The sequence below is a fragment of the Macaca nemestrina genome, chromosome 18 (genome assembly GCF_043159975.1).
Source record: "Macaca nemestrina isolate mMacNem1 chromosome 18, mMacNem.hap1, whole genome shotgun sequence".
NCBI classification, from domain to species: Eukaryota; Metazoa; Chordata; class Mammalia; order Primates; family Cercopithecidae; genus Macaca; species Macaca nemestrina.
The window spans coordinates 2,024,590-2,049,335 of record NC_092142.1 but is presented as its reverse complement, the minus strand read 5'-3'; the positions used below and the strand labels follow the sequence as shown (position 1 = coordinate 2,049,335).

General features: G+C 53.7%; 2 protein-coding genes across 12 annotated transcripts in view; one reads left to right on the top strand and one right to left on the bottom strand.

Annotated features, from left to right (window-relative positions):
• LOC105485846 (cramped chromatin regulator homolog 1) overlaps positions 1-22,902 on the bottom strand; it is a 66,170-nt gene extending 43,268 nt beyond the window's left edge. For 5 of the 10 annotated variants that reach the window (XM_071083862.1, XM_071083867.1, XM_071083863.1 and 2 more), the window contains exons 1-4: positions 20,175-20,521; positions 17,338-17,547; positions 8,894-9,087; positions 2,322-2,475 (exon numbers count right to left, since the gene is read on the bottom strand). In XM_071083862.1, coding sequence (XP_070939963.1) covers positions 2,322-2,475; positions 8,894-9,087; positions 17,338-17,547; positions 20,175-20,520 — 904 coding nt within the window. In that variant the 5' untranslated portion in view covers position 20,521. Of the gene's footprint in view, positions 1-2,321; positions 2,476-8,893; positions 9,088-17,337; positions 17,548-20,174; positions 20,522-20,916; positions 20,990-21,651; positions 21,985-22,482 lie in introns of those variants that run through there. The other 5 variants (XM_071083868.1, XM_071083865.1, XM_071083866.1 and 2 more) reach the window with 5 other exon arrangements.
• Positions 22,903-23,047: 145 nt separating this feature from the next.
• LOC105485847 (intraflagellar transport 140) overlaps positions 23,048-24,746 on the top strand; it is a 104,126-nt gene continuing 102,427 nt past the window's right edge. Inside the window, exons 1-2 of one of the 2 annotated variants that reach the window (XM_011748407.3) lie at positions 23,048-23,191; positions 23,966-24,155. The gene's annotated coding sequence lies outside the window, so the exon portion shown is untranslated. The remainder of the gene's footprint in view (positions 23,192-23,965; positions 24,156-24,746) is intronic. The other variant, XM_071083859.1, reaches the window with a different exon arrangement.

Below are 24,746 nucleotides of genomic sequence, written 5' to 3'. Positions count from 1 at the left end.
GAACAGTGAGCTCAACAAGAAGGTCGCACATCATGTGGGGTCAAGCCAAAGATGCACGAAAAGGAGACACCAAGGCTGCAGGAGCCTGCTGTGTCAGATCAGGAAAAAGGGGAGACAGGGAGAGAGGGAAGCACAGAGGCCCACACGGAGAAGGGGAAAGGACCTGTGTCGTTGGGTGTGACCCCCAGAGAGATGTGAGGGAGCATTTACTCTTCACCCTAGACGGAGAGAAGGGCCAAAGAGGAATGAGGCCTCCTCACACCAGGAAGTTTAGGATTAGGAGGTTGTTTAACAGAGAAACAACCTTAGGATTAGGAGGTTGCTTAACGTGACAAAATTAGAAAAGAAATGTTTGCTTGACTGCCTTCTGAAATTGACTTGGGAGAAAGCTTGGGTTGGCAAGTAGAATGTGCATCTGAACCTCAGAAGAGGAGATGAGTCTACGCCGGGAGCCTGAGGGTCCCAAGACGCTCCCCATCCTACCTGCCGGTGGTTCAAGCAAAGCACGCTGGACTGAAGCTCCTGGAATCCCATCCCTCTCTCTATACCTCGTCTACTGAATAGCTGTCCAGTCCCCTCCGCTGCTGGCCACCTTCCCCGTGGAGAGCTTTCCAAGACCAGCCACAATGGATGGCAGATCCGCTCTCATAGACTGACTTTCTTTTTTTTTTTTTTTTGCGACGGAGTCTTGCTCTGTCGCCAGGCTGGAGTGCAGTGGTGCAATTCTCCTGCCTCAGTCTCCCGAGTAGCTGGGAGTACAGGCACGCACCACCACGCCCGGCTAATTTTTGTATTTTTAGTAGAGATGGGGTTTCACCATGTTGGCCAGGACGGTCTTGATCTCTTGACCTTGTGATCCGCCTGCCTCTGCCTCCCAAAGTGCTGGGATTACAGGCGTGAGCCACCGCGCCCGGCCTGTTTTTCAAAAGGGCACTAATGAACAGTGCAAAGGACAGACGACACAGGAAGAGGCTGACAGTGAAGTCAGTGCTGCGTGCCACTCTGGAAGGCACGAGGCCACTCACCACAACCTGACATTAGTCACAACAGTCTTGGATGACAGGATCCAACCAGTGCTGAGATTTCAAATTAACAAATGAGCTGAACATGAGAAGACCAGCATAGGCATCAAATATAGGACAAAACGGAATTGATGTGCCATAAATAGGTGAAGTCAGCAGAAAATCTTACGTTAATGGTCACACGGATACAAAAGCAAACAAACAAAACCACATCGGCAGCAGACCCGAATCAAGGGGTGCCCCTAACGTGCAAAGACCAACAGCCATTTCCATGAATCTCCAGATATTTCGCAACAACCTCCCAGTGAAGGTTCTTCAGTGGAGAAGTTGTGTGGTGGGCAGGGGGTGTCTGCGGCCCTCAGGGCTCTGCCCAATCACACAGGGGAGCTGGGTCCTGGCTCTTCCCAAAGCTCTGGCCAACGCTGATGCACCATGGTCAAGATGCCATAACCCACCCAGAGGACACCACAGGAATGGCCAAGGCAAGTACTTTAGGTCACCACGAGGCATAAGCAAGGGCACAAGGAGGGGCAGCATGGCCACAGTCCAGGTACCCTGGGTCAGAACGTGAGATATCTGAAAGAAGGGTCAGAAGGCAGAGGGGTGTCCTGGGGGTGCATCTGGAAGGACCATGCTGTGCGTGAAGCTGCAGGAATGAAGAGCAGGGCCCAGCACAGGTACGCTGCTGGAGAGGTGGTTCTGATAGGCAGAGGCAGGAGGCGGCTAAGCCTTCCGGGGACAGAGATGGTGATGGACAGAGCGTCATCCGGAGAAGCCACCAGCAGCCAAAGGGTGCTCTGAGCCAGAAGCCAGAATTGTACCTGGGGATGACTTGGTCCTGTGACTAAAGAAGGGCCTGCACAGATCTGGGTCCCAGTATAGAGGGCGAGAGGCCTAGGGAGGCTGGCCATCCCCCAGGCAGACCAGCGCCAGGCACGGTGCCTGCGGCCCAAGCCCCTCGCCGGACCATGGTGCTATCATTTGCAGTGGAGACCACAGGCTTCAAGTGAGCCAGGGACCGAGAACTCACACACACTCAGAGCCAGTGGAAACCCACAAAACGTAGCTCAGAAAAGCAGTGGTAAGAACCCTGGAGCACGGGATGCCACTTGCTGACAACTTGGTTTGACTTAGACGGCACATGATCAGTCAAAGCTCTGCAAGGCAAGGAGCCCCAGGCCAAGTGGCTGGTGAGAAAATGCCAGAAAGCAGGTCCGGCCGGCTTGCTGGAAGCTGCGCTCTGAGCAGAAGCTGGCCCTGCCTGTGGGCACTCCCAAGCCTGGCCCGTGGCGCACTCACCGTGGTCAAAGTCGATGTACTTGGTGATCTTGTGCCAGGTGCGGTAGTAGAAGTGGCGGACCTGCTCCTTGTTCTTCACCATGCTCGCTGGCTTGCCTTTCTTCTTGTACTTCAGCGCAATGTTGTTCTGAATCGCTTCAAAGTCTTTCCCATGCTGGAAAATAAATTCCATGATAAATGTAGAGGGGTTAAAACAATGTAGCTTTCTGTGCGAGCTGGACCCTTTCCAAGGTTCCAGGAAAGGAGAAAGGAGGCAGGCTGTGGACAAACAAGCTGCCCTTCCCAGCTTTTATCTGTGTATGAACTTCAACTTCGATTCCCTAGAACCTTACGTTTTAATCAGGATAAAGGAGCAATGGGACCAGGAACAGAAGGATCAGAGCACAGGGATACCAAAGAGGCAAGCACCCTAGACAGGAGAAACATAAAGCTCATCACTTGGACAAATGGCTTAATGGCTAGAGTTCTTCAGAGACCATGAAATGAGACACCTCCATGAAGAAAAGCTCTGGAAGAGAAGCAATGTAGTCGTTACGGCATCTTAAAGAACATATCGGAAACATCCTCACTGCTTTAATCCGACAAAAAATATTCCATATTCAAACAAGGACAGCAAACGTGAACATTTAGTAAGTGAACCGCACAGAATATACTGATTATACCTGGAGGCCAACCCTTCTTTAAATACTTCTGTGCAAAAGCTGCGTGTGACTTAGACTTTCAGAAAAGAACTTGTGTTCTACAGAACAGCCTCACCTCAGTGCTGCTTCAGGCACTGCCATAGAGAACCGAAGAACCGAGCATCTGATCATCTCATCAAAGCCAAGCTCCTAAGCACTGGCAGGGCTCAGCAGCAACCAGCACCCTCAGCGCCCAGGCCTTGGTTTCTAAATACCACTTTGCAAAGGGAAGCTGGGCTCCCAGGAGAAACAGCCGACTGCACAGCAGTGAGCAGCCACTGAGTCTACAATGCCTGACGGCACCAGCACATGAGAATACACTGGTAGGCGATGGGGACGTGAGAAGAGGACATGGGAGCCAGCACGAGGCTCCCAGTGGCCAAATGGGGTACCAACGAAGTGAGAAAGCCAACAATGGCATGACGGATCATGACCCCCAGAAGAAAGCCAGCATCTGCCAGTCTACATGGTGCAGGTAACAGAGTAACTACACATGTGGGGGAGAAGACAGGGCTCCTCTTGGCACAGGACTCCCAGTCAGTAAACGTAGAAAGAATAAAGGAAACAGAAGGTCCTCACCGTGAGCAAACACCACAGTAACAACTGCTTCGGGGAAAAGGCAGCGATGGCTGCTGAAATCAGTGGGAGCAAAGAATGATGAGAAACACGGTATTTACACAGCCTCAAAGCCAAGCCACGACCCAGCCATGGTGAGACCTGGTGGAGGCCACCTGAGGGCAGCGACCAAGGCAAACACCACTGGGGCGGAGACAGAACACAATGGGCCGCCAACTGGATGCGCCAAGAGGGACACAGTATCACTGTTGTGGAATTCTTGATAGAAATGTGTAACACAGAATCATGAGGAAACGGCAGATCAACCCAAACTGACACAAGGGACATTCTACAAACCAACACGCTGTGAGTCTCCACAAGTGTTGAGGTCATCAAAGACAAAAAAAAAACCATGCAAACAAAAAACAAAAACCCAGGAGCTGTCCCAGGTTACAGGAGACAGAGGAGTTTGGGCAGCCGGGTATGGTGCAGCATTCTGGCCAGGCTGGACCTGAGTGGGACCCTAGTTACTCTGAATCCCGCCTGCAAAGGAGCAGGGAGGGCCGTGTCTGTGCTCATATCCTCACTGCGGCGGCCCTAACGCTGTGGAGGCAGGGTGGAAGGGAACTGCTTTGTGCTGTTTTTGCAACTTTTTAAAAGTCTGAAATGTTTCAAAATGAAAAGTTAAGGGAGCCAGGTAGTGGCTTGTGCCTGTAATCCCAGCACTTTGGGAGGCTGAGGCGAGAGAATTGCTTGAGCCCAGCAGTTTGAGATCAGTTTGGGCAACACAGTGAAACCCCATCTCCACAAGAAACTTAAAAATTAAGCCAGGCATGGTGGCACATGCCTGTAGTCCTAGCTACTTGGGAGGCCGAGGCGGGAGGATCATCACTTGAGCCCAGGAGGTCAAGGTTGTAGTGAGCTATGGCACCCCTGCACTCCAGCCTAGGTGACAAAGCAAGACTGACTCTCAAAAAAAGATGTTTTTTTAAATTAAAAACAAAAAACATGCTGATTAAGGGGTAGTAACTGGGGAGTGGAATCCTCAGGGAAATGGGAACCTGGGGACTGGCGGGGGCTGGCCCCCAACCCTGTCCATCTCAGAAGACTCTTGGCAACTGGGGGAGCGTGAGATGAGTTGGAGGGGCCGGAGGGGGGAGGCGGCACTGTGCTTGACACATTGACACATTTTAGGATCTGTAACTCCCAGCAACACAGGCTGGAGGTGAAGACAGAAGCTGCTGTGGGCTGGAGGGTGGGCCTGGAAGGCTGGCACCTCAGTCTGGGTGCAAAAATGAAATGAAAAATTGAAAACTTTAGAAAAAGTAAAACTTGTTCATTGTTTTCAAAAGGAATGGCAGGTAAAGCATAAAGAGGCGAAGCAGCATGAAGGGCTTTCCTGCAGGGTCCAGGCAGGCCCAGCCCTCCCCACACTCCCTGGGCCTTGGCAAGAACCATGATGAAGAACTTGATGGCTTCTGCATGTCACTGCGGGGTCGTCTACTCAGAGGTTCCCTGAGAACCCGGGTTCCAGGCCTCCTGCTCGCCTGTTCTTAACCTCTGCGGCCTCCTAAAGTCCCAGGGCATCTGTGTTGCGCCTGCCGTGTGTCTCCAAGGCAGCAAGCCCCACCAGACTTCTTCTTATTCTCAGTGTGACAAGACTGCTCTGTCCTGAGTCAGGAACCAGATACACAGATGCTAACAGCAGTGAGAACAAAAGACAGGCAGGGCTGAAAGTCTGAGGAAGCCGTCTGGGGTGAAGAGACATCTGCAGTGTCCACAGAGCTGTGGAGATGCTAACAGGCTGAGGATGCCCCCGGCTGCCTGTGCACAGACGGGGAAGGCGTAGGTGGGGACAGAGAATGGGAGCACCACGAAGCACAGAGGCCAGAGCAGAGGCCGCAGTCATTGTGCAGACGGTGAGAAGGAAGCACAGGACGCTGGCTGTATGGCTGTCAGGTAGGAAATCAAGAACTGTATGGCAAAAACAAGCACGGACAATGGACGGATATAAGCAGGAAGAGGAACATGAAATGAAGTCCGGGCTGGGTCTGTGCAGACCTGCCACAGAAATGGAAGGGTATTCAGAGGAAGGAGGCCAGTGCCCTGCCACAGGTGAATGCCCTCCCTGCCACAGGGAGAAGTCTGGACGGGCTGTAACTGGACAGGCGCCAATCTGAGCATGCCCAGCACTGCCCAAAGTAGGGTGCGCAGGGGCACCACTCTCGCCTGAGGAGCAGCTGAAGCAGGAGAGAATTCAGTCCATGATCAGGAGTGACCAACTGAGGCCCAGTGGCGGCCGTGGGGTCCCTGCATCCAGTCAGGCCCCAGCCAGCCTAGCTGCACCCCTCCCAGGGAGGCATCAAAAAGGCAGCAGTGGCCATGACAGCATGGCAGGAGCCGCACTTCTCAGAGCAGAGGCCTGTGCCCAGCCACCGTCACCGCACAGCTCCAGGGTTCAGTCACACCTGCCACTGGCCAGTCAGCCATACATCAAGACCCCACCAGAGGCCCACATTGTTTTGATGAGACTCACAATGCAGAAATAAAAAGTGTTAGGCCACATGCAGTGGCTCATGCCTGTAATCCCAGCACTTTAGGAGGCTGAGGTGGGCGGATCACCTGAGTTCAGGAGTTCAAGACCAGCCTGACCAACATGGTGAAACTTGGTCTCTACTAAAAATACGAAAATTAGCTGGGCGTGGTGGCAGGTGCCTATGATCCCAGCTACTCGGGAGGCTGAAGCAAGAGAATCGCTTTAACCCGGGAGGCAGAGGTTGCAGCGAGCCGAGATCACGCCACTGCACTCCAGCCTGAGCAACAAAAACAAAACTCCGTCTCAAAAAAAACAAAAAACAAAAAACAAACACGGTCCTCTCTCTTGCCCTCGCTCTTTCTCACATACATACTCAGATACAGAGAACCCACAGCAGAAAGCATTACATGATCAGAACAGCCAATTATTAATTATTATTACTAATTCAGGACTTCAGAACTCCTCAAAAAGCATCCGCCCGATAGAAAAACTCTAATGAGCACCTTAACCCAATGGGAAGGAAACGAACTAAACTGCTTGAATAAAGGTAAAGGGGGGTCATTAACAAGGAACTCTTCCTCTGCTACTTTTTTTTTTTTTTTTTGAGACGGAATCTCTCTGTCGCCCAGGCTGGAGTGCAGTGGCCGGATCTCAGCTCATTGCAAGCTCCGCCTCCCGGGTTTACGCCATTCTCCTGCCTCAGCCTCCCGAGTAGCTGGGACTACAGGCCCCCACCACCTCGCCCGGCTAGTTTTTTGTATTTTTTAGTAGAGATGGGGTTTCACCGTGTTAGCCACGATGGTCTCGATCTCCTGACCTCATGATCCGCCCGTCTCGGCCTCCCAAAGTGCTGGGATTACAGGCTTGAGCCACCGCGCCCGGCCTCCTCTGCTACTTTTAATGGACAACCACATCTCCTGCTCCCGGGCACCCAGACCTTCTTACAGAGGCTACAGTCTTGCCAAGGAGGAAAGGCCACGCCACAGGAGTAATTGTTTCAGGCAAGAATCAGCAATGGTTGCTGATTCTGAAAATATTCCAGGAATCGCAGGTCCTCCAAGACCAACAAACAGCTTAAAGGCATGATTTGGGGCTAGAATCTATATACAAAACCAGCCTCCTTGCTGTGCTCTAGAATCTACACAAAAACAGCCTCCTTGCTGTGCTCTAGAATCTACACAAAAACAGCCTCCTTGCGGTGCTCTAGATCCTTAAAGGGAAGAAAAGGAACACACGAATGTGTTTAAATGACTTCATACCTACTGAAACGGGACTCATGCACACTACTCTTCGGACAATCAGAGTCAAGCCACACTGTCACGGCAGTCGGGTCCACCTGGCGTGGGCAGAACCTAACCTGAAGCCCAGGGCGGGAGCGACCCTGGCCACGGCATGCACCGTAGTCAAGTCTCACGCCCACGTTTATGGGTGTCTCCTTTTCTAATGCCTCTCTAAACACCTCATTCCAGAGCCTCCATTTCTTTCTTGAGCATTCTGCTCCCCAGGCTTGACAAGACTTCTCCATCACACCAATTAATTAGCTACTAAAAGAATAAGGCTCCTGGGAGGCCAAAGTGGGCAGACTGCCTAAGCTCAGGAGTTCAAGACCAGCCTGGGCAACAAGGTGAAACCCCATCTCTACTAAAATACAAAAAATTAGCGGGCATGGTGGCCTGTGCCTGTAGTCCCAGTTACTCAGGAGGCTGAGGCAGGAGAATTGGTTGAACCCAGGAGGTAGAAGTTGCAGTGAGCCAAGATCATATCGCTGCACTCCAGCCTGGGCAACGGAGTGAGACTCCGTCTCCCCAAAAAAAGGACAAGGCTCACTGATCATGAACCTACTTCTAATATTGTATGCCAAAGAAGCAGTCTAAAGTATGAAACGTGCACACAGATGTTTACCACAGAGTAAACATCACTTGCAACAACAGAATCTGGAAGGATCTCAGTCGTCCTTAACCACACAGGAATGGCCAAGCAGAGCAGTGGCTGGCCAGGGCCTCGAGGGCCACCCTGTCCGGTGTAGCTCTTCAACTCTGCACTGCGGTGGCAGCAGCCGCAGACAGTACATCCACCCTGGCCATGGCTGTGCCCCAACACGATGTTTTTACAAAAGCAAACATTGAGCACACAGGCAAGGAGAACATTTACGGGCGTTAAAAAAAATACAGAGCAAAAGAACTATGAAACACCATGAATAATGCAAGCAATGGTAATTAAAAAGTATGCTCACAATAATTACAAGGATTTAGAAAACAATAATGCAGGTGAAACTGGCCAGCAGGGAGCACGGGCATTCACTGGGCAGTGGGGTCAGAGAGTGACTTCTCTCTATTTTTAGGACTTTCCATTGTGTCTCAAGTCAGCGGCAACATCTCGTGAGGTTTCTCAGCTACGCTGGCCCCCGAGGCAAACACTCCCTTGTGCCTCCCCTCAGAGGCCATCCCTCCTCAATCAGCCCACTCAGCACAAAGGGAAGGCCCTGAGACAAGAGGGCCTTCAGTCAAGAACATCTCTGAGAGACAAGCGGTGAGAATATCCAAAAGGAAATGAAGGAAACACACAAAAACACCTCCTCACAGACACCTCACCAGTAATAGCTTCTAAAATCTCAGTGAGGAGATAAAATGGCCAAGGTCAGTGGGCAGGGCCTGGAGCCCACACCAGCCTCGGCCACTGCAGGGGTCCCCCAGGAACCTGCGTTCTAGAATCTAACAGCAGAGAGGAAGCACGGGGAGCGGAGGGCAGGGCTCTGAGAGGGATGCCCAGGCTGCCTGGCCGTGCCTCTACAGCCTACTCACCTCGTACAGCCCCTCGAAGAAGGTGTTCTTGTCCTCTGTGCTCCACGACTCCCACTGCCGCCGGACCTTTTTGCCTTCTTCCTTCTCGCCACCAGAAGACCCTAAGTTCCGGGAGGAGGAGCGCGAGCCCCCTGCAGGGGCCGCAGGGGCAACCCCAGACACATTTCCAGACGATGATCCACCACCTTCAGCTCCTTGGAGAGAAAGCACCGTACAGTGATCTGTTCCCGAAAGCTGGCGGGCCAGGCAGGACAGAGGGCCAGAGGGAGGGAAGGGCCCACTGCCCTGAAGTCCCACTCCACACTCCTCAACTGAGGACACTGGCAGACAGCACCCAGGACCCACGGCGCCAGGGAGGCTGCTCAGGACTGCCAGGATCTTTACCTGGCCAAATGACCCTCAAATGCTTTTACAGTTAGAAAAGGAGCACGATTCTATGTGAAACCGTGGACCAGCACAACACTGCTGCTTAAGACCCACTGTCCACAGTGCAGACAGAGATCTCTTCCATCTGCAAAATGAAGCCTCATGTCACATTTCGTGCATGTTTCTTTTGCAAATGAGGTTTTTGGCTGAAATATTCTTACTATCTTTTCAAAAAAGTAGGTTGAGATTCAAGCTCAAGAAAACATTTAAACGTGTACACCACCACCTTCTTTTAGATTAAATCAGTGCTTCGGAATATGAACCATTTAATGCCTAAGAATCTTTAGTCTTAAAACTCCTTATCCTCAATCAATGCCCACCAACAAAATGTACTGTTCTCAGAATGACCTGGTAACCTTGCAAATCCTACTACAACATCAGTCCCCAATCTCATGCCGAGTCCTCTGAGACCAGGCAAGGAGGGAAAAGCCCAAGACGACCCCAAGGAGGTTTCAATCCCCAGCTGTGAACTGAGAACCCCGGCCAGGCTCCGCCGAGACCGCGGGCAGAGATGTGGCAGGAGTCAAAGACCGCAGATGAAAACTTTTCATGGCCTGACACACTCCTCCCACCCATCTCAGTTCCTCCTTGCACTGGGAGCGGGAACTGTCAGGGTATCCCTGTGATAACCAGGGTTCTCTTTATATGGAACTGCAGGACCACAAAAAGTTGGGAAACCTTCAAACTCTGAAACAAAAACATTTAAAAATCAAAAGCCAGCTGGGCGCGGTGGCTCACTCCTGTAATCCCAGCACTTTGGGAGGCTAAGGTGGATGGATCACTCGAGGTCAAAAGTTCGAGACCAGCATCCCCAGCATGATGAAACCCCATTTCCACTAAAAATATAAAAATTAGCCAGGCGTGGCCAGGTGCAGTAGCTCACACCTGTCATCCCAGCACTGTGGGAGGCTGAGGTGGGTGGATTACGAGGTCAAGAGATCGAGACCACAGCAAGACTGTGTCTTCAAAAAAAAAAAAAAAAAAAAATTAGCCAAGTGTGGTGGCGCGCCTGTAGTCCTAGCTACTTGGGAGGCTGAGGCAGGAGAATTGCTTGAACCCAGGTAGTGGAGGTTGCAGCAGACCAAGACTATACCACTGTGCTCCAGCCTGGATGGCAGAGCGAGACCCTGTCTCCAAAAAAAAAAAAGGGAAAAGCCAAGCAAACGTAGATTATTGTAAAAATGCTTTCCTAATGAGATAACCACAGGCTCTTCCGTCCAGATCCGCTTCCGGGTCGACCCGGAAGGGGGCTGTGCCTGGGCAGCCACATGCAGGCTGGAGGCTCAGTGCCTCACCCGGTGGTGGTCTGTCTTCAAATTTGGAGGCGGAGGTTGCAGTGAGCAGAGATCGCACCACTGCACACCAGCCTGGGCGACAGAGTGAAACTCAGGATAAAAACAACAAAAAAAGAGCTTAAAAGAGAAAAAAACCTCAGCCTCTCAGTCGCACCAGCCCCATTTCTGGTAGTCAACGTCCGCATGCGGCCATCATTGCAGAGAGAGCTACCAGACGGTGCTGCACCTGAATGTCCAGTATTCACAGCCCACTGGCGTGGAATAAACAATGCGTTCCAAGTGTGTCCCGCCCAGCCAGCTTTCCGGCTGCTCCATTCCCATCCTGCACAGACAACAGAAACAAAACTCAGGTATGCAAACGCTCTGCGCTACAAACTAGGTTAATCAAACGCCTGACATGTTATCTGGCCCTGCTCATTTCTCACCAAACCTGGACTTAATCAACCTGGTGCTTCCCCAGAACCTGGGGCTTTCGCAGATGATGGACAGGTTCAGATGCCATTGGAAACATGACTCTTCAGTACAGGAGCGTGGATTCCTCACGTGGAGTCACTTCTGCAAGGACTGCCTGTCCACCTCTGCACCACCCACAACAAAGGCTTGCAGAGCCATTTTCAGGTTCCTAAGAAACACTCACCAAACTATCTTTTTCCAAGACCACAATTTGCTAACCGGCTCTGCCATTACATATCAGGTTTATTTTTGCTAGCCCATGTTGACATTAGGTACATTTGAAAAAGTAACAGACATAAATTTCCTAAAATTCCATAATCCAGATGTCTTGCTAAATCTTACTGGATCACAGCACTGGTGATCCAAGACAAGGAGAGTGAAACAGTAAATGCTAACAGAATGGAGTGTCTGAGCTGGACGGGTTCTCAGAGGTAGAGAGGAGGCAAAGGCACACAGAAGTGAAAAGAAGGCACAACAGTAAAGGCAGCTCTGACGAGGCTGGTAAAACAGCACCCATTCCTCAGAGGAGCAGGCCACCTCCCAGCAGCCCGAGGCAGGTGCGAGGTGCTCACCCTTTCCTTCTGATGTTTTAAAAATGACACATTCTCAGTAGAGAAAAGTAAAGCAAGATGTACATCCAGAAAAGAAGGCAGGCCTGAGGTTGGGAGTTCAAGACAAGGCTGGACAACACGGTGAAACCCTGTCTCTACTAAAAACACAAAAATTAACTGGGCGTGGTGGTGGGCGCCTATAATCCCAGCTACTTTGGGAGGCCAAGGCCGGCGGATCACTTGAGGTCAGGAATTTGAGATCAGCCTGGCCAATATGGTGAAACCCCGTCTCTACTAAATATACAAAATTAGCCCCGTGTGGTGGCGTGCACCTGTAGTCCCAGCTACTCCGGAGGCTGAGACAGAAGAATCACTTGAAATCGGGAGGCAGAGGTTGCAATGAGCCGAGATCGAGCCACTGTACTCCAGCCTGGGTGGCAGAGATTGTCTCAAAAAAAACAAAGCAGATTGCCAGGCGTGGTGGCACACATCTGTAGTCCCAGCTACTTGGATGGCTGAGGCAGGAAGACTGCTTAAGTCCATGAGTTCAAGACCAGCCTGGGCCACACAGGGAGACCTTGTCTCTACAAAACAAAACAGACAAAAAACTCCCAAAAAACACGACAAGAAAGCAAATCGCCCCAAGTACATTATTCTAGACTTGGAATGCTTTTTTGGTTGTTGTTGGACAAGGAGTGTTGCTCTGTCACCCAGGCTGGAGTGCAGTGGTTCAATCTTCGCTTACTGCAACCTCTGCCTCCCAGGCAGTCAATTCTGGCACCTTAGCCTCTCAAGTAGCCAAGATTATGGGCACACACCACCACACCTGGCTAATTTTTTGTATTTTAGTAGAGATGGGGTTTCACCATGTTGCTCAGGCTGATCACGAACTCCTGAGCTCAGACAATCCACCGGCCCTGGCCTCCCAAAGTGCTAGGGTTACAGGCATGGGCCACTGCACCCGGCCTAAACTTGGAATGCTTTTTAAAAAAGAATCACAGACTTCAAAGCAGAAATGGACGGTGGCCTCTGGTTTACCCCTAAAATTTCAGATGCAGAAGCGGCTTCACTGCTTGACCTCAGCTCACTCAGTGACTACAGCTCAAGCGAAATGAAAACAGAAAGTGAGACCAGAGACACCTGGTGGAATACAACAATGGCAACTTGGGCAAGGCCACCCTCAGCTCAGAGAAATTCAGATGAAAACAAAAGGTGATGACTGAAGGAGAAGACAGAGAAGCAACAAGAAAAATGAGAGGAGAAAGGCAAGAGATGGAAAGAGAAAACGACGTAAACAAAACTAGGTGGGCTTCTCTGGGTGCAGGACACCCAGCGAAAAGCAGAAGGCCAAAGCCAGGTCCATCTGTGACTGTTGTTGAGACCACAGAGGCTGAGCATGGTCTGCACAACGAGAACCATCGAGAAGCCTGCAGGAAGTGGGGTGCAAAAGCAGGATCCCCAACAGTGTGCTCTTTGACAGCAAGAGCCGTGTGGGACTCTCCCACGCCCAGGCCTGGTCCCAGGCCTCACACATGGCAAGTGCTCAGTGATAGCACAGGGTCCCATGGAGCCCAGATAAAGGGCCTCCCCATGCTCCCTCTGCCCCTGGGCAGCCCCAGACAGCACATCCCAGGCTGCTGGGACCCAGGTTCTCCCAAACGGAACCCGCCTTCCTGTTTAGTCCACGTCAGTACCACAGTTCTCCAGAGGCCACACTGCTACCTAATTTCCCCTTCCCATCTGCACTGCGTACTTCTCAAGCCAGCTCTGTGCTGCCCAAGTAGACAATTTCAACAGCCTCTTCTCGGGGCTCCCAAACCCCAGCACCTGCCGAAGCCTGCTGTGCAGAGTGTGCAGTGAGGGCACAGCCATGTGGCCCCAGTGCACTCTCCCAGCTGCTGACCCCTCTACCTAGCTCCAGACAGGCCCTACCACCTGCTCTTTGCAACACGTCCTCTTCCCCATCACATGTCCTAGGTTGGCCTGGAATGCCAACACCTGTACCCCTTCATATCACCTTAAGAACAATTATCCATATCTTTCAACTGGGGAAGCTGAAGCACGGGCTGAGTAGGTCACCCACAAAGCCACACAGCTGCTCAGTGCCCAGCAGGCCTGGAAGTAACAGAACCTGCATTTAAATGGCGCCTTTAAAATGCATTCAAATGCCCTGTTTCTTCCTGTCCTCGCAATGTCCTGTCCTCACAATGTGTAGCTATCTCCATCTTACAAATGGGGAAACTTTCACAAGTTATTAATAGCAATATGTCATTTAAAAAAAAATGAAATGGGGAAACTGAGGCTTTAAAAGCCCCAAAGTCAGTAGTCAGCAAGAACCCAGCAACCTTCTCACTCGAAATCCAGGCGTTTCCCATGTCGTGCCGTCAGAACAGCTCTGAAAGCCAAGCAGCACACACTGTCCTGTCACAGAGCTGGAGGATCAGGGTCGTGGTGCGGGGGACACCGACCTCAAAGTCCCTCCCTCAGTCTGGAAAAGGCGAGAATTAAATGACTTACCCAAAGGCACGCGGCTAATAGACAGCCAGAGCTGGGCCTTTGGAAGATGTCTATCTCTGGACGTCAGAGGTCAGACGCAAAAGCCCAGTGACACCCTGTCGTCGTCTCTAACATCAATTCACTGTCCTGGAGCACTCTTTCTGTGGTTTGGTGAACTTCCTTCCGAGAGTTAGGAACAGTAAAATCAAGAGTGACGGAAGACCCACTAACTGCGAGGAAGTCAGTATGGTCTGGAGGTGAGGGGACTGCAGTGAACACACACGTCTCCCCCATGCTTCACTCATTCTCAGCTAGAAAGGCACTGGCGACACCCGCTCGTGGAAGGGCATCTCCAGACTGGACCACACCCCAACCCCAGCACAGGGACACGTCCTCACGGCCTACGTCTGCAGCATAAGAGCGCAGGGACCCTTCCCAGGAGGCCACGGATGGCGCAGAAACTGCAGAGGTCCGACGCATCCACCTCCAAGTCTCCTGAGGCATTCTGTGCCTCTCCTAACACAGGGCATTGCATCAGATGCTGGTGCTGGCAGCTCCGGTCTTGGAGCCGGAGTTGTGGCTGAAGGTTTTGTGGACACCATCTCCACCAAGGTCACACGGCAGGATCCTTCAAGCAAGCCAAGTTGCAGGCAAGGTGTCATCTCAGATGAGTCCTGAGCCTCCCCTACCCACCCTATCGTCATGCATGCGCAGTGCTGTCACTCCATCCTATACGACAGGCAGTCAGTGAGCAAACGGGGACCCCTCCCGACCTCACATCATCCCATCAATCTAAAGATCTGGTCCACACTCCAGGCGTGCCTGCAAGAGCCCTGGTCAGGGTCGCCTGACTCTGAGATGTTCTCTTTCAGGTTCTGAAGCTGACCTGAAACCTGATGGTCTCCACAACACTCCCTGGGAGTCACTCACACCGTCCCCCTCTCTGCTGGGACTCCCACCCTCAATGCCTGCAAAGCTCAGCGTCCTCCTGCAAGCTCCGACCAGCACCGTCTCCTTGAAGATTCTCCCCTTCCACAAATATTTGAGAGAAACACAAGTATAACTCCACTGTTTCTATAAAAGCGTATGCCCTCTTCATCAAACACCAGAAGATTTCTAATTGTATCCTGTAAGTATTTCACGATATCCCAACGAAACCGCAAACTCCTGGAATGTCTCATCTTTTCCGCATCTCTAATGCGGTTCTTTAGTGTTAAAAATGCTGCTGTGCCAGGCGTGGTGGCTCACGCCTGAAATCCCAGCACTCCGGGAGGCCAAGGCGGGCGGATTGCCTGAGCTCAGGAGTTCGAGACCAGCCTGGGCAACATAGTGAAACCCCGTCTCTACTAAAATACAAAAAATTAGCCCGGCGTAGCAGCGAGCGCCTGCAGTCCCAGCTCCTCAGGAGACTGAGACAGGAGAATTGCTTGAACCTGGGAGGCGGAGATTGCAGTGAGTCGAGCTCGCACAACTGTACTCAAGCCCAGGCGACAGAATGAGACTCCGTCTCAAAAACAAAACAAAAACAAAAAACAAAACCCCGCTGCTGTTACCAATGTGACAAAGAGCTTCTACACACCACTTTATGCAACAATGTTAATTTTCACATTTCTGATTTAGATATCTGGAAGCATCTCCCTGTTATCTCGATATCCTTATACAGCCCAAAATAAAACACAAAAATGAAAAATAGAAAAGTCTACTTCATTAGACAACTTCACAACTACAGACACCACAGAAACTAGTTTTAATATCAAAAGTATATAGGTGTTTGAAAAGCAGCTCAGCCTTCAAACCATGTTTAAATGTTGCCTTACCTACTTTATCTTTTTTAGTTTTGTTTTGGTTTTGAAAGAGGGTCTTGCTGTGTCACCCAGGCTGGAGCGCAATGTCCACAGCTCCCTGCAGCCTCCAACTAGCAGCCTCAGGTGATCCCCCCACCTCATACTCCTGAGCAGCTGGGACTACAAGTACAATCTTTTATAAGACGTCTCTTTGAAATATCTAGAAACTACAATCAGTACACAGATTATACAAAATATAAATTAGAGCAAATTGTGCACAGTTGTTTACCGATTCCTACACACAAATGACTGTCACTTCAGACTACACTACCCTATTTTGGAGATGGTGCATTTCCCCATCCATGATGGAACTGCAGTTCTTCGGAGTGAGTGAGGGGGGCTAAAATAAGCAGAGGCTCTCTGTCCCCACCCCGTGTTCTCTCATCCCATCTGCCCCAGCAAAGCACCAGCATTCCTGGACTTCTACTCGCCCCACAGGTAGGCCTCTTACCCCGCCAGCCTGTGCAGCCTCCTCCTGCAGTCCTGTAATCTTGAAGCTGCATGCATTTTTCATGGCAGAAACACCAGGTGCCTGTTAAACACCTTATGGCTTAAGGCAGGTGTTTATTTTTATTTTTATTTATTATTTATTTTGAGACGGAGGCTCGCCCTTGTTGCCCAGGCTGGAGTGCAACAGCGCAATCTCGGCTGACTGCAACCTCCGCCTCCTGGGTTCAAGCAATTCGGAGGCAGGTGTTTATTTTATCCCAAAGATGGACCAGTTTGCCCAGGGCCAGCCGGACCACGAACTGGCCAAACAGGGAAAGGTATTAGGACCCTGTCTTGTGACCAACGTCTTTCAGATGATTTCTGCGGCTCTGAGCCAAAATCTCCCGTGCGTCCCAGGGTCACGTGGGTGGTGTAGCAGAGCTGCAGGAATGTCTGTTTTGGGATTTCTGGCCTGCAGCTTACCTTCTGCTTAGGTTGAGCACGTGACTTAAACAATCTACTTCAGGTTCTGCACTCATCTAAAAGCAAAATTACAGAGATGCAAGATGCCTGGCACACAGGCACTAAATCACAGCTACCAACCCTTTATCAATGCAAAAAAATTTAAATTTGAAATTGTACTAGAAAAAAAAGCATTTTGCATTGGAGCCAATAAACAGTCTCTTCTTACAGAGAAAGAAAACACACTCGCATGCACAGAAGTCAAGCAAGGAGAGACTTTCCTTTACTCCACAAGTCCTTTCTTCCAGATTCACTGTGAGAGTCTCCGGCCCACTGAGATTGAAACTGGCAAGGGCAGTAAGTAATCAACCAAAGGAACTGCCAGTGATTGAGTTACGTATTCCTTAGGCATAATCGAAGTTACATCATTTCCAAGTGAAAAATTGAAAAATGAAGTATCGATCGTTTCCTCACTGACAGATGCTCACCACTCCAGATGCAGATTTCTCCAGAATGTAAGAGGATTCTCCCCTGAGCATTGCTCTGAAGGTGAGCTAAAGAGTGTTGCGTGGCAACTGCCACCACCCGGCCTTCTTTTCTGACGGGTAATGGAAGTGACGACTGAGCAGAGGTCTCTCCAAAGACTGGTGTCAGAGGCTGTCCTGGGCAGTGAAGTGCCTCCCAAGGCACCGAGGAACCTGAAAGCAGAGAGCAGCGGACAGGCAGCCTTCCTTCCTGGGAAGCTCCGAGGCAGACAGTGGCCAAGAAGTTCTGAGATGCAAAGGAGACCCACTTCCTACTCCTCTCCCAAAAGCCACCATTACAGCTTAGTTTATTATTTGCTTAAAGATATATTTGCGGCCGGGCGCGGTGGCTCAAGCCTGTAATCTCAGCACTTTGGGAGGCCAAGACCGGCGGATCACAAAGTCAGGAGATCAAGACCATCCTGGCTAACACGGTGAAACCCGGTCTCTACTAAAAAATACAAAAAACTAGTAGGGCGAGGTGGCGGGCCCCTGTAGTCCAAGCTCCTTGGGAGGCTGAGGCAGGAGGAGAATGGCGTAAACCCGGGAGGCGGAACTTGCAGTGAGCTGAGATCCGGCCACTGCACTCCAGCCTGGGCAACAGAGCGAGACTCTGCCCCCTCCAAAAAAAAAAAAAAAAAGATATATTTGCTTGTGGCCAGGTGCAGTGGCTCATGCCCGTAATCCCAGCACTTTGGGAGGCCCAGGCGGGCGGATCACGAGGTCAGGAGCTCGAGACCATCCTGGCTATCACAGTGAAACCCCGTCTCAACTAAAAGTACAAAAAAAAAAAAAAAAAAAAAAAAATTGGCCAGGCATGGTGGTGGGCACCTGTAGTCCCGGCTACTTGGGAGGCTGAGGCAGGAGAATGTTATGAACCTAGGAGGCGGAGCTTGCAGTGAGCTGAGATCACGTCTCTGTACTCCAGCCTGGGCCACAGAGCGAGACTCCATCTCAAAAAAAAAAAAAAAGAGATTATTTGCTTGCTAAAGTGGGATAATGGATATGTCAGGAGGAGAACAAATTCTAATAAATTTGCATTTTATTAATATTAAAACATAATGAAAAGTCCCACGCTTCTCCAAGCCACACAACGGGACAAGAAGCAGAGAAAGAAGTGCCAGCGACCTGAGCGTGAGCCAAGCTCAGGAAACGTTCTGCACTTTAGCAAGCCGCTCTCAACCATACAAACAAAAGCAAGCCTCCCCTCATCCCAACTGCCAAAACTCTACCTGATCACTAACTCTCAGCAGCACTTCACTTATTCATACTAGTAGCCACGGACACGTCTGAGAGTGCTTTCACACCGACGCGCCATTTCATTTTAGCAGCTGCACTTCAAGGGGCTGAAGCAGCTGCTCTCGTTCCTTGTCTCACAGGTGAGCACATCCGACAGAGAAGCATCTCCAAGAGGGTGAAGGGGCAGAGCAAGGTTGAAGACCGGGGCATGGGGGACGAATGCCGGCTGGACTCGACGTCCAGGGCTTCTGAACCATGAACAACAAACCTTTGAAGGAACCATGGAGCTTACATGAGCTTAGACATACCTGTAACTAGCAATAAAAAACTAGTAACAAGCAAAGCCACTCATGTTTGCCAAATTGATCAGCAACTTTCACACCAAAATAAATTTATATGAGGCAAGTTTTAAATTCTGAAACGTGGTAAGTTACCTTATATTTACATCTCTAAATAAGTATACTTATGTCAGAATTCTTTACCAATGTGTAAGGCCATGATTCCGGAGGCCAGCCTTCTTTGGTTGAGAATGAGGCAGGAGAAGTGGGCTCAATGAAACACACTTGGCACACATCTCCAAAGCAGGTTCTCCATTAGTTCCTAATATATTTCCTTTCCAAAACTACCAGGACCACTCACAGAATTTAAATGAACATTTCCCAAGGAAGGAAGTGAAAGATTTTTTTTTCACGTGAAACTCACTGGAAGTTGATGTTATATTTGCTATTTATACAAAGTGCTGCACATGTGGTCGGAAACAAAAGGAATCAAAGAGCCATTCACCTGTGTAAGGAAAAGCACAAGACTGAAATAGAAACAAAAGCAGACAACAATGAAGTACTGGCACATGGAGAACAAAACTAACATGCCGTTTTCTTACTATCTTGGTAGAGACCCCAGCTAAGTAGCAACATTCGCCATCACCTCAGAATACAAAGGCGAACACTACAAACTGTTGCTTGTTCACGTCCATCGTTTTCACCACTCTTTCCTTTCTTTGGCACAGAAGTAAACTCCAGTTGCAACTCAAAGGGCCCCATCTCTATGCCCTTCCTACTTTCAAGCCAGGAGCTCTTGAAGAAGAGGACAGTGAGTCCAAGTCAGACCCCAATGATCCTTTCTCCGCTTCTTACCCATCTTCCCCCAATGAGTTTCAAAAGCCTGCTCCTTTGGTGCATTGCCACCGCCTGATGTCTGGGAAAGAGACACAGCAGGTACTTTTTTCTCTTCCCCTTTCCCAAATATTGTCCGCTGTTTGAAACAGACAACCATAGAAAACCATCAGTGATCCTTTGGGAAGGAAACAGCTTTAAGGGATATCTTCACTCCCCCCAAGAAAGGATATTCACTGCCTCTTCAAAGAGTTTAAATATAGAAAGTCGCAGCCTCTTCGAAGGAGAGAGGGGACACATGCCCGATAAGTGCCACCCAAAGTGAGGGCCTCAGTGCAGGCCGCGGGATGGGTGAGCTAGGGTGGAGCCCGGCTGGGGCGATGGGTTCCTCTCCCCCGCGGCACACCCCGGAGAGGGGCTGGGGTCTCCCAAGGTGACGGGTCGCCCTACCTTTTCCGCGGGGCCCCGAGCCACCGGCGTTGCCGCTCCCCAGGGCGCTCGGAGGGTCCTTCCTGGGCCTCTTGCTCTGCGGCCGCACGCTGGACCGGAGGAAGTGGTGCTGGTCCTGGGGGCTGCCTTGCGGCGGGGAAGACGCCTGCGGCGCGCCGGGGGGCGCGGGGGCGCCGTCGGCGCCGGCCCGGGGGGTCTTCTCGTCCCTCTTTGTGCCGCTGCTCTCCTCGGCCGCGTCTGCGCCGCCGGCCCCTTCTCCTTCCAGGGACTCCTCATCGGCCGCCCGCTTGCCCAGCTTCTTGAGCCCGTCCTCCCCGCTGCCGCCGTCGCCCAACTTCACTGTCATCCTGCGGCCGGGAGAGGGGAGGCGGCCGGTGAGGCGGGCGCAGGCCGGGAAGTTTAGCGGCCCCGACGCGCTCTCAACATGGCCGCCGTTGTTTGTTCCAAATCCCCTCTCGGCGGCTCGGCCCGGCCCGCCCGAGCCCGCCCGAGCCCGCCGCGGCCCCTGCGGCCCCCACGCCGCCGCCCCCGGCTCTGCCCACCGGCCCGGGACCCTGCCGGGCCTCCCCGGACGCCCCCTGGCCAAGGCCCGCGTCCAGACGCCCAGGCCGGCGGCGGGAGGGCGCGACAGCTCGGCGGACCCTGCCCGGCCCCGGCCCTTGGGGCTATGGGACCCCCGGAGCGGGCGCGAGTCCGGGCACGGCTGCGGGTCCGGGCCGCCGCGCCGCCCGCAGTCACCTACCCGGCGGGGCCGCGGCTCATGGCCTGGCCCTGAGCGCCGGCCTCGCTCCCTGAGCCGCCTCGGCCGGCCGGACCGCAGCCCCAGCCCTAGCCCCTCGTCCCACCCCCTCCCCGCCCCCCGAAAGGCGCGGGGCTCCCGGGCCCCGCGCACCTGCCCCGCGCGCTGGTCCCCAGGGTTGGCCCTAGAGGAGGGCGGAGGAGGCCGGATCCACCCTGGGACGGGAGAAGCGCGGGCTCGCCTGCCCGCACGGGGAACTCCATGGTGGCCCAATGCCGCCGGCCCGCCTGCTTATTTTAAAACACACGTAAAGAATAATCAGCTCCGGGTCTCTGGGAATCTTCTTCCCAGGGTGGGAGATGGGAGCTGCTGCGAGGATGTACCAGTCAAAAATGCTTTTGCAACAAAGGAGCCTGTTGCATGGAACAGGTTGGAACCACCCGGGAAAGTGACAGCCCAGTTATGTCCGGGTCCAAGGGCAAGAAGCGGTAGAAGACATGGGTGTGAAAACTCTTGGCAGCAATTAATAAAATTATTACATTAACTTTGCTACCCACTGCCCTGTAAAATGTCAACAACAAAATGCAGTGACTAAAAATGCTGCAGCCCAGAAAGCGGAGCCATTCAAAAATAAACTCAGGGAATCAGGTACACACCAACCGCTTCAGCCCAGAAACAGTCCGGGACGGGCACGTGTGAGGAAGCAAAAAGGCTGAAGATTCCTCAGCAGATACTGACCCTGCGTTCAACACAGCTGATGAGAACGGGGGCATTTCCACTTCCAAGGAACACACGATCGAGGCACCAACACTAACCACGAAATACAGGGACGCGGGCGAGGACCTCTCTTTCCCAGAGATGGGGAAATGGCTTCAAAGTCGCACTGATGCCCCCACCCTGAGGTGCAGATCACGCAAGGATCCGTGGCCGTTTTCTCCTGTGGGAATTGGTCTAGCGAATCCCTTGAGTTCACGCTAGTTTGTAAAAACTCTGCCAAAGAACAAAACCACCCACGACAAACACCCCAACTGAAGGCACTTGGTGGCAGAGAACTTCCCACTCTTCCTCCTCAGCCCACCCCTTTCTACTCAAGAAGCCCAAAGACCTCTTCTCGGGCTCCAGAGAACCCCGCTGCCCAGGGGCCTGTCCGCCCGCAGGCCACGCGCGACCCCGGCAAAACCAACTCGGCCCCCAGAGTGAACTCGCCCGCTCGCCGGGCTCCACTCTCAAGACGCCGACCGAGCACGGGCACGCGCTCTTCGCCGCCGAAAGGACCGACGCCGTCCCGATTTTACCCTAAGGGCCAAGGAGCACGGGGATGGCCTCCTTTTCGCGAGAACCTCCAACCAGACTGGACCGTTCTCGGAGGCGCAGTCTCCTCGAGCCCCGTCCCGCTCCGCACCGGCGCGCGTCTCGCGATGGGGACGCAGAAGCCTCCTCGCCCCGAGGCCGGTTCTGGCTGTACCGCGCGCTGGGGGAGCGACGCCTCCCCCGCGCTCTCCCGCGCCGCCCCACAGGACCCCCTGGCCCGGCCTCGCCATGACAGCCCCAGCGCCCAGCTTTGGTCACCTTTTTCATCAACGCCGGGCGGCAGCCTGGCTTCCCGGGGCCTCCCCGGGTGCCCGCAGAACCAGCCGGGCCGCGCAGCCCCGGCCCCCGAGCACCGGCTGCAGTGAGGCGGCGACGCCTGGCTGGTCGTCCGCCTTGGGAGCGACTGGCCGAGCGGCGCTAGCCCCGGCACGTCCCTTCCGCGGGCCGGCGCGCAGTTGAGGGGGCTGCGGGCGCCGATACTGCCGCAGCTCAGTCTAGTAAAGCCGGCCCGCCGCGCTCAGCAGCAGTTCCGGCTACGGCGGCCGGTGGGGGCCGCACGGACGGCGCGCGGGGGCGGGGCCGGGGCGCGCGGGCGCGCGGGGCGAGGCGACGAGCGCGGGGGCGAGCACGCCCAAGGTTTCTTAGGGCGCGTCTCCGCAAAACGGCGCCCCCATTGGCTAGGTCTGGGCGGGCGCGCTCGCCCGGTGGGCGTAGGGGGCGAGCCCACGGCGCGAGTACTGTTGTGACGCCAGTCTCGCGATCTTGCGGACTGTGCGTCTCTTCGGATTGGTGGACAGGCAGCCAATAGGCCAGGGCCCGTGCTGTGATTGGCCGCAGCCGTGTTGACGGATACATGAGAAGAAAACGCCGTGGTAACTCGGAGTGTGGAATCGGGCGCGAACCTGAGTTCTGAGGAGAAGTGTGGAAGCGCTTCCGAGGCAGTTTCGCGCACCCTTTCCTGAGTGGGGTGTGTGCTTCTGCGCTACGTTAGCGTGGCCGAGCGGTGCTGGGCACTTGGTCATTTTCTTCATAGCAACAAAGCAGAGGGGTGTTTTTCAAATTCTAGTGTTTTTTTTTTTTCTTTTTCTTTTTTTGAGACGGAGTCTCGCTCTGTCGCCCAGGCTGGAGTGCAGTGGCGCGATCTCGGCTCACTGCAAGCTCCGCCTCCCGGGGCTCAGGCGATCCTTCTCCCTCAGCCTCCTGTAGCTGAGACTACAGGCGCCACCGCACCAGGCTAATTTTTGTAGTTTTTTAGAGACGGAATCTCGCCATGTTGCCCAGGCTGGTCTCGAACTCCTGGGCTCCAACGATCCGCCCGCCCCGGCCTCCCAAGCGCTGGAAGCCCAGGCGCGAGCCCCGCGCCCGGCCGCCAGCTGCTTTCTGGGGGGCGCTCCCTGCCCTGCTCCGTTCTGTGGAGCCCGGGGCCCGGCAATGGACACAGGCCCTCAGTCACCCAACAGCTTAGGACACTGCCGGGCGCATCGACTTTCCCAGAAACGCCTGACCCACGCCCTCCACTCCCAGACTAGAAAAGCGGAGCCCAGCGAAGGCCTGGGCTGAGACCGCCCGGCGCTGGAAAGGCCCCGCCTCGGGATGCACGGGAGGGGAACACGCCCAGGAGGGGAGGATGCCGCGGTCGATTGGGGCTGTGACAGCGCGCCCTCAATACGAAGGGGACCCGGACGCCGGCCCTGCGCCGCCGTCTGTCCTAAAAAAAGCTCGTCCGGCTTCTCTCTTGCAGAACGGAATAACCCGGCCCCCGGCGCTCAGACCTCGGAGCCGCACGTGCGTGCCCGATCGCCTTCGGCTCTTTCCGGCCGCTCGGGGCGCTTCGGGCGTCCTCGGGGCCGCCTCGCTCACCTTCGGCTATTTCCGCGTTCCTGGCGCGCCGTTGTCCCGGCAACGCGCGGCGGCTCAGCGGCCTGGCGGAGGTGAGTGGCCTTAAGGGCTAGGGCGGCCGACCCAGGTCCTTAGGAGCCAGGCAGGGGTTTGGGGCCGAGGATCTGACCGGTGGCGGGCGTCGGGACCCTCCTGTCTCCTCCCACGATCCCGTCGCCGCCGAGTCCCCGCGGCCCCTCGCGAGTCCCTTCGAGGGTCCCATCGAGGCTGGGGCGGGCTTGGCGCGGGGTCCAGGTCGCCCGTAGGATGATGGCTGTCGCCCCCGCACGGCCTCGAATCGCGGCTGATTCCGGTCGCTGGGAGAGTCCCTTTGGAATGGGCGGGGTGGGGAGGTGGGCGGCGCCATCACACACTCCAGATGAAGCGGGACTAACGAGAGGAGCAAAAAAAAAAACATTCTATGCTTGGTCACACGCTGGGTCGGCTCTGAGGGTCGCGTTGCATCAAACCGCCAGCGCATGGCTTCTCGATACCGTCCGCTGGTATGCAACGAGGACCCTGCGCAGACCGGAGGCTCTGCATTGTGGCCTGGAGAGCGAGGCTTTGTAGGGTGGTCCCGGGTGCCTGCCCCTGAGAGTCCACCGTGGAGCCCCGTCCAGGGGTTCCCTACTCGGCGTCACAGA